Source organism: Littorina saxatilis, unplaced genomic scaffold, assembly GCF_037325665.1.
Source record: "Littorina saxatilis isolate snail1 unplaced genomic scaffold, US_GU_Lsax_2.0 scaffold_81, whole genome shotgun sequence".
NCBI lineage: Eukaryota > Metazoa > Mollusca > Gastropoda > Littorinimorpha > Littorinidae > Littorina > Littorina saxatilis.
Genome location: NW_027126820.1, coordinates 85628 through 95679, shown reverse-complemented (window position 1 = coordinate 95679; position 10052 = coordinate 85628). Strand labels below are relative to the sequence as shown.

Here is a 10052-nt window from a genome sequence, read left to right as displayed (position 1 = left end):
GCTCCAGTTGCTAAGCCGGACACCCTCAAGTTTTGGGTCCCTATAGTTGCGTTCATCATGTTCTTACACCGTTAGGGTACGTATATTTGTGATGGGTTATTCATTTCCGAACTAGTGACCATTTCATTGTTTTGCTAATGCATAGCCCTGATGTTGAATAGAAGTTACTAGGAAATTATTGTTGTTGGATTGATTGTTGATGTTGAGTCTATGAATCGTAGAGAGAATGGATCGTATGAGGGTGTCATAACCCTGCAAGACAGTTTGTGATGTCACGGATGAGAGAAACTGTTGAAAAAGCCGTGAGTGCATAAAATTAGACAAAAATCTTACTTTCCAGGTGTGTTACCTGTGGGTTATTTCCTATTCCTACTCCGTCTCCGGTTTTCAGTTCGGAGACCAGTTACATTTTTGTATTCGAGAGATACCAGTGATCCTGATCGTCGATTTCTTCTATCAGCACCGACGGGGAAACCAGTGATCCTGATCGTCGATTTCTTCTATCAGCACCGACGGGGAAACCAGCGGCATTCAGCTAAGTTTGACTTTCAAGTGTATACAAAAAGGAACTCAAACCATTTCGGAACTCTAACAGCACGTCCACAAATAAAAATCCGATCGCGATCGTAAAAAAACAAAAGGAAAGATAAATAAAAAAACTTACGATGCATTCTATCTAAGATTCGTTTGTTTTCTTTGTGGAAGAAAAAATATCGTGTCAGTGCGTGTCCTTTGTGTCTAAGTTTGATAGAAAAAGAATCTTGCACTAGCGAGACCTCACTCAAACTTTACATGCGCGACAGGTTCCACCTCAGCTACCCGGGCCCCCATACCGACACACCATAGCCGCTACACCACATCACAACGCCAAAGTTCTCAGTGGATCTTTTTCAAATTTGGACACCGTATTCAGCTACACCCCGGACACAATATCATCGATGAGATATTTCAACACGTGCTCTCAGCGCGCAGCGCTGAACTGATTTTGGTTTTTGTGTACATTTCACCATTATAAGTAACTCTTCCTTATCTTCTCCAGTGTTTGGCGTTTATCTCCCTTCCTTCGTGTGGCTTTCCCGTTCAGTTGTAAGTTACTATTACTATTTTTAGAATGTCACTGCGCTGTCCACTGCGCTGTCCACAACGCTTCCCTTGCACCCGTAAGTTGTCCTTAGTGTAAAAGTGAAAAGGTCGAATCAATTTATAGCCACGCGAAAAATACACTGTCATCTATCTCTATATATTTATAGATATAGATATACATATCTATACATATAATAAAAGAGAGTGTCTGTCTGTCTGTCTGTCTGTCTGTCTGTGGTCGCCATACCTCTGAGATGGCAAGAGGCAGGAACAAGATAGTGTGCACGTACACTCCCTAGGTGCCGCAGATGTGCACCTGGGTTTTAGTTTCTTGATTCATTGTTTCCTTTCTCAGATTATGGACCTCCCATTTATTGAATACAACCTATATGGTGCAAGACCAGTTCAGTGCCTACTGTTCACCTGTAGCAAGCACATCATGCCAGTGATATTAGAGACTCGCTGTTGCTCCTATGAGGGGAAGAAATGAAGAATGAAAAATTAACTGGACAGTTCCGGAAATTTCTAGAAGGTAAGGGAGATAACTCTTTTTTGTCTGTGGTCGCCATACCTCTGAGATGGCAAGAGGCAGGAACAAGATAGTGTGCACGTACACTCCCTAGGTGCCGCAGATGTGCACCTGGGTTTTAGTTTCTTGATTCATTGTTTCCTTTCTCAGATTATGGACCTCCCATTTATTGAATACAGCCTATATAGTGCAAGACCAGTTCAGTGCCTACTGTTCACCTGTAGCAAGCACATCATGCCAGTGATATTAGAGACTCGCTATTGCTCCTATGAGGGGAAGAAATAAAGAACGAAAAATTAACTGGACAGTTCCGGAAATTTCTAGAAGGTAAGGGAGATAACTGTTCACCTGTAGCAAGCACATCATGCCAGTGATATTAGAGACTTGCTATTGCTCCTATGAGGGGAAGAAATGAAGAATGAAAAATTAACTGGACAGTTCCGGAAATTTCTAGAAGGTAAGGGAGATAACTCTTTTTTGTCTGTGGTCGCCATACCTCTGAGATGGCAAGAGGCAGGAACAAGATAGTGTGCACGTACACTCCCTAGGTGCCGCAGATGTGCACCTGGGTTTTAGTTTCTTGATTCATTGTTTCCTTTCTCAGATTATGGACCTCCCATTTATTGAATACAGCCTATATGGTGCAAGACCAGTTCAGTGCCTACTGTTCACCTGTAGCAAGCACATCTTGCCAGTGATATTAGAGACTCGCTATTGCTCCTATGAGGGGAGGAAATGAAGAATGAAAAATTAACTGGACAGTTCCGGAAATTTCTAGAAGGTAAGGGAGATAACTCTTTTTTGTCTGTGGTCGCCATACCTCTGAGATGGCAAGAGGCAGGAACAAGATAGTGTGCACGTACACTCCCTAGGTGCCGCAGATGTGCACCTGGGTTTTAGTTTCTTGATTCATTGTTTCCTTTCTCAGATTATGGACCTCCCATTTATTGAATACAGCCTATATGGTGCAAGACCAGTTCAGTGCCTACTGTTCACCTGTAGCAAGCACATCATGCCAGTGATATTAGAGACTCGCTATTGCTCCTATGAGGGGAAGAAATGAAGAAAGAAAAATTAACTGGACAGTTCCGGAAATTTCTAGAAGGTAAGGGAGATAACTCTTTTTTGTATCCAAACAAAGGAGGTAAAGCTAATGATAATGGGATAGCGAGCGTCTTAAATTGCTACAGGGCTCCGCTTACTCCCGGGCGAAGCCGGGCTTAACTGCTAGTATATATATACGGCTTCTCTGTGTTTGTGTGTGTTTGTGTGTGTGTGTGGGCAAAAACCTGTGTATTGTAGAGTTCTGTTTGTGATGTGGTCTAGCGGCTTTTGTCTGTCTGTATGTTCTGGCATGTGAGAAGCCACAGCAGATAATATAGGGCTAAGAAATAAGCTCTAAAATTCTCAATCCCGTTTGACAGGACTTCGCCTTCAAAGGTGATTGTGGTGAACCGCCACGCTGTCTGTCTCTGTCTCGCGCCGTTCACCCCAAATTCCCGTTTCTGAGTAACTATTTTTAGAATGTCACTGCGCTGTCCAGAACGCTTCCCTTGCACCCGTAAGTTGTTCTTACTGTCAAAGTGAAAAGGTCGAATCAATTTATAGCCACGCGAAAAATACACTCTCACCTATCTCTATATATTTATAGATATAGATATACATCTATATATATATACGACTTGTGTCTGTGTGTGTGTCTGTGTATCTGTGTGTGTGTCTGTGTATTTGTGTATTCGCCATGCACGGCCAAAGTTCTCGATGGATCTGCTTCAAATTTGGTGGGCTTATTCAGAGAGACCCCGGACACAACCTCATCGATGAGATATTTCAACACGTGCTCTCAGCGCGCAGCGCTGAACAGATTTTGGTTCCACATCAGCTATTTGGTTTCCACCTCAGCTACCCGGGCCCCCATACCGACACACCATAGCCGCTACACCACATCACAACGCCAAAGTTCTCGGTGGATCTTTTTCAAATTTGGACACCGTATTCAGCTACACCCCGGACACAATATCATCGATGAGATATTTCAACACGTGCTCTCAGCGCGCAGCGCTGAACTGATTTTGGTTTTTGTGTTCATTTCACCATTATAAGTAACTCTTCCTTATCTTCTCCAGTGTTTGGCGTTTATCTCCCTTCCTTCGTGTGGCTTTCCCGTTCAGTTGTAAGTTACTACTATTTTTAGAATGTCACTGCGCTGTCCACTGCGCTGTCCACAACGCTTCCCTTGCACCCGTAAGTTGTTCTTACTGTCAAAGTGAAAAGGTCGAATCAATTTATAGCCACGCGAAAAATACACTCTCACCTATCTCTATATATTTATAGATACAGATATGCATATATATATACGGCTTCTCTGTGTGTGTGAGTGTGTGTGTGTAAGCAACACCTGTGCATTCTTCAGTTCTGTTTGTGATGTGGTCTGGCGGCTTTTGTGTAATTTTATGTTAAGAAACATCTTAACTACTTTTCATTTTAACAAATTCCACAGAGCATTATCAACTCAACAACACCCCCTGCCCTCCTCTCCTTATTTTTTGTTTCTTTCTTTCCTCTTTTTGAAAGCGGACAAACACTCAAGTCCTTAATGGCTCAAAACCGTAGGACTTTTAATATTAAAAAAAAACAAAAAAAAAAAAAAAAAATAATTTTATCATCATCATATAATTTTGTGTACTGGCCTTCCTTTGAGAAGCCATAACTTGCTCAGTCCTGTTTGAGTGGAGTTCGCCTCCAAAGGTGATTAACACGGTTACATTCGTCGACAAGGATGGGACTCGATATGGTCAGGAAAGGCATTATGGCCACTGAATCATTTTCGTGCTGTTCCCATTCCACGAATCTGGGAGGGACCTAAGCTTGGCGGGTCCATTGTTCGGACCCGGCGAAGCCGGCGTACGGCTCTAAGTACTTCTTCCCGGCGAAGCCGGCTACCCGGCGAAGCGGATATTCATTCTTTTTTTTTTTTTTTTTTTGTATTTGCCAAGCACATCATTGTGGGGCTTTTAATCAGTAACATGCATCCGTCTACAATGTATCATCATTCATCCTTCAACATGTATCATAAATGGCAAGTATAAATATATATATATACAACATTAAGACATAACAGACAGACGAGAGAGAGAGAGAGAGAGAGAGAGAGAGAGAGAATGAGAGAGAGGAAGAAAGAGAGAGAGAGAGAGAGAGAGAGAGAGGCGGGGGGTGGGGGTGGGTAATGATGGTGGTGGTATCATTTATAATGTATACTTTTTTTTTTTTTTTTTTTTTTTCTTTTTTTCTTCAAATTATCAAACGTTCCATGAACAAACTTCACCTCGTCTCGACTTATACAGTACTCACAATCTTCTAATGTACATTTCATTTTCCAATATACTATTCAAATCGTATCTATCACCATACTTATATTTACTAATACACATTTTTGCAATCAAAATAATGTGATTAATTACCTTATTCTGAAACGAAAGAGCCTCAAACATCAGGTCAAGGACCTCCAAACGGAGTATGCTGAAGCTCTGGAAGCCGACCCCAACTGCTGTGAGACACTCGTCTCAGACGTCTGGGCCCCACGCAAGAGCTTCCATGAAGTCAGAACAGATGTACCAGGACTGACAGCAAAGGGCGAACAGTCACCACATGTCCAGAAGGCCCTCGCCATGGAGATGATTCAGGATCGCTACCCACATTGCACCTGGACTCACGTCTACACAGACGGCTCCTCAGAGAACGCCGTAAGGAATGGAGGCAGTGGCGTCTACATCCGTCGCCCAAACGGGACCACCACCTCCCTCTCCGTCCCAGCTGGTGACCTGAGCTCGAACTACAGGGCCGAGCTCCACGCCCTCATCACTGCAGCAGAGCACGCAGCAGGGGAAGACCGCAGTCGGCAAAACATCGTCCTCCTCACTGACTCCCTGTCCGCCCTCCAGTCCCTTCTGTCTGGCCCCACTGACCTCCCCACCAGGCAACTCGACAACTGCCTCAGCACCCTGTCTCAACACAACAAGGTGGTGCTCCAGTGGATACCGGCTCATGTCGGCATTGCCGGCAATGAAGAAGCGGACAGGCTGGCAAAAGGAGGTGCGAGACTTCCCCAACCACACAACTCCACCTCGTACAAAGAAGCCAAGACTCTTCTACAACGGAAGAAGAAAGAAAACTGGAAAAAGAGAAACGGAGACTACAACCCACAGGAAGACCCCATCAACAAACTAGACCGGAGAAGCCAAACCACCATTTTCCGTCTAAGGACAGGGCACTGTGGACTGAAGAAACACCTCAAGAGACTGGGCCTTGCGGATGACGCACACTGTGAATGTGGCTCGGAAGAGCAAACTCCGGAGCACATTCTCCAGAACTGCCCCCATCTAGAGACAATACGCCAGAAGTTCTGGCAAGAAGAGACCAGTGTTGGAGCCAAACTCTGGGGTCCTGCCGACGAACTGCGCAAGACTGCGGACTTCCTGGCAGCCACTGGTCTGAGGATCTAGCACGGCCACCAACATCGAACGCAGAAGAAGAAGAAGAAGAATTACCTTATTATTTTGGCATATATTATTAGGTTGATAACCAAACAAGATATCTTGTTCTGAGAGGTGCACATTTAATCCTGTATTTCTAAAAATATAATGGACAACATTTTCCCAAAAGCACGTCAACTTCTCACACTGCCAAAAAAAGTGTTCAACATAATCAATGTGTTTACAAAATGTACATAATTTTGTTTCTCTAATTTTCATTTTATTTAATAATATATTCGTGGGATAAATATTATGTAAAATTTTCCATTGTAACAATCTCAATCTTTCTTCTTTTGTACATTCGCTTGCTAACAGCCAATAATTGTGATCTAGTTTAACCTGATATTTATGTAACCAAAATGTAACAGCGCAAGGCTCGCTCGCTTTAGACTGGACTATCAGTATGCGAAACTTTCTCGCGGAAGGGTTAGTGATCACAGGGTTCCGCGTGTCAAGGTCATTATTGTGTTCGCCTGCTCGCGGGCTGGCTGTGTTTTTGCGAAGTGCAAGCGCTCGCACAGCGGTCTTCATTGCGCCGTACTCAAAAAATCTAGAGGGACTGTATCCTATCTTTGTGCACAGCTGGTTAAAAGGAATCATATCTCCGTTATCCCAAATATCTTTCACCGTATCTAAGTGTGCTTCTATCCATTTTTTTAAATATAAGCTTTTATTTTTATACATCACATTTATATTGTTCCATAAACATTGATCACCAAAGCGATCTTCTCTCTCATAAATCAATGCTTTATTATGGATCCATTTTAAGAGAACTTCTTTCCAAAAGTTTGATCGAATGCATTCAATACCTTGAAACAGTTTTAGTGGTGGTTTGGCTTTAACACAAAGTACATTTCTTCCCAATACCTGATAAAGACGTAATGGAATCGTTGTTCACGGTTCATGTTTTCGTTGTTGAAGTTTTGCTGCCCATGTGAGTAAAAACAAAGTCTGCATATCGTGGACGTTTATCATGTTAATACCACCTTCTTCCACCACATTACACAATACATTTCGTTTAACTTTTTCAAAGGCTTTTGTATTTGAATACTTCCTTTTCCAGAGAAATCTGAACAAAATAGTATTCAGCTTATCGAGAACTTTAACAGGGGCAAGAAGCGCCTGCATAGCGTAAACAAATTGTGAAACTAAGAAGGACTTAATAATACACAATTTGCCGCTTATACTTAAATTCCTTCTTGACCATCTGCAAATGATTTGTTCAACTTTTTCAAGTCTTTTGGACCAATTTTCCATAATTTCAGAGGCCGGGATGTCATTTTTAAAAATAATTCCCATGATTTTAACCTGGGTATTCCATTTAATATCGCAATATTTCTCTTGACAGTTTTTACGCGATCCCAACCACATTGCTTCCGTTTTACTTGTATTTAATTTTAAGCGAGATATATTGGAGAAATCATCAATGATTTCCAAAACCGTTTCCATGTCGTTTTTATCTTGAAGTAAAACAGTTATATCATCGGCGTACATAGCCAGTTTCAGGATACGCGATGTTTGTTCTGCAAAATCTACATCTGGTAAGGCAAATCCTTTAATATTGGGGTGACTTCGGATTTTGATTGCTAATAATTCTACAGCAAGCACGAAGGCCAAAGGTGAGAGGGGACATCCCTGACGGATTCCGGAATTCACACTTATTTCTTCCGAAATCCAGCCCATATAATTTATGCAGCTCGTGGTGTTTGTCATTAGAACTTTAATCCATTTCACAAATTTTTCGCCAAAACCAAATTTTTTAAAGGACCAGACCACATAGTCTTTTGAGATGGAATCGTAGGCTCGGGCGTAGTCAAGGGCAAGTAATATACCGGGTTGATTTCTTTCATTTGCGTAATTAATGACATCATCGATTAATCTAATCAAGTTACTTGCCTTTCTTCCCTTAATAAATCCTGTCTGATCTTCCGACACGAGGTCAGAAATAACACCAGATAAGCGCTGCGATAAACATTTTGCCAGCATTTTATAATCTGTATTGGTTACAGATATAGGTCTCCAATTCTTAAGGCTATCTCTCGGCAAATCTTTACCCTTATGAATTAACGTGATAACTGCTCTTTTCTGAGTATCTGACAATTCACCGATTCTAAATGCATTTTGAAGGGAATTAACCACCATATTTTTTACTTTAGGCCAAAAAAATTTCATGAAACTTGTAGTCAATCCGTCTAAACCTGGTGACGAACCATTTTTTAATAGATACAGCGCCCTGCCGATTTCTAACACGGTAAAATCAGTTTCCAAAACATATTTGTGTTCGTCATTTAACTGAGGAATATTTAAATTAAGAACTTTACTTTCAGCATCCTCCTCAACAAAATTCCCATTTTTATCAAACACGTTATTGTAAAATCTCACTTGCTCCTGTAAAATACCTTTTTGCGTCGTTATCTGAGAGCCATTTTCATCAATTAATCTGTCCATAAATTTTAAATTAGCTTTCACTTTTTCCATATTTAGAAAATATTTTGTATTCTTTTCACCTTCTTCGATATATTTTTCACGGGATCGAATTTGAGCACTCTTTGCCTTTTAAATATCATATATTTCCAACTTTGCTTTTAATTTTTCCTTTTCAACAATAAATGTTGAATTTTCAGGGTGCATGGATATCTGTTTATCTAATTGATTCAAATCCTTTTGCATTTGTTGTTGGTCTACAACTGTTTGCCGTTTTTTACATTTACTATAGTCAATAGAAAATTCTTTAATTTTTATTTTACATAGGTCCCATTTAACTTGTGAATCAAAATCAAGATACTCGTTGTCATAATTCTCCAAAAAGGTGTTTAAACCTTCAACAAACACTCTATCTTTCAATAAACTGTCGTTAAATTTCCAGTATGACGGGCCTCTCTCCATATGAGTCAGACTGTATTTCATTCTAACCATTCTATGGTCGCTCTGGGCAACGGATTGAATTTCGCACTCATGTGCACGATTTAAAATGTTATCCGACACAAGTATATAATCCAATCTTCTTGCTATGAAAGGAGTTTTCCGGTACCATGTAAACTCCTTGTCGTCTCCATGTGCCAAACGCCACAAATCGTTTAATGCACATTTAGTCAACATCGTCTTAAACATTTCAACATCTGTGTTGTTATGCTTTCCGCCGCTTATGATATCTAATTGATTATCAAGTACACAATTAAAATCTCCACAGACAATTTTTTTCTCATAAATTCGCTCATTTAGACAGTTGGAGAGGAATTCGTAAAAAAGCCTTTTCTCATGAACTTCATTTGGACTGTAGACGTTAAAAATATATATACTTTCTTCATCTGCGTGGATTTCCAATTCAAGCACTCTTTTAGATTTTACAACACATGCAACGTCATAAGGAAAGGATTTTTTCACTAAAATGACTTGTCCAAGACTATGGCTGGTAGAGGAAACGTGGAAGATTTTCCCTCCCCATTCCCTTTCCCACTGTTCAACGTCACTGTCTGTTATGTAGGTTTCCTGCAAACATACAATATCAAATCCATTCTTTTTAAGATTATGAAAAATAGTTTTGCGTTTTGTCCTGTTCCGTAAACCATGTATGTTTATCGAACAGACTGATAAAGCCATGGCGAAGGTAGATTACATATTGTTGAAATCACGATCAAAATTCAGAGTCCGTGGGGCAAGCCAGGGTGGAAGAAAAAAAACAACACATACGGTCAAGACACAAGGTCGAGGCACGTGTCAACCCCACACGCTGTGCGGCGTGTTTTCGTCACGGTCTTCGCACACACTTTCTATGTCAGAGTTGTCAACATTGGCTGAGTCTGTTTTCTCACGTGCAGCGTCAGTGCGTGTCATCTTCACTAAGTTTTGGTCTGCAGGGGGGGAATCCCTGAGTCTCTTGCCTGGTGTGTAAGATCTTGACCTAGGGA

General features: G+C 41.2%; 1 protein-coding gene across 1 annotated transcript; it reads left to right on the top strand.

Moving 5' to 3' along the window:
* The first annotated feature begins 4841 nt into the window (after positions 1–4841).
* Positions 4842–6734, top strand: LOC138955317 (ribonuclease HI-like). Its single transcript, XM_070326939.1, has 3 exons — positions 4842–4850; positions 5092–5704; positions 6727–6734. The coding sequence occupies exons 1-3, from the start codon at positions 4842–4844 to the stop codon at positions 6732–6734; spliced, it is 630 nt and encodes a 209-aa protein (XP_070183040.1).
* Positions 6735–10052: the final 3318 nt, after the last annotated feature.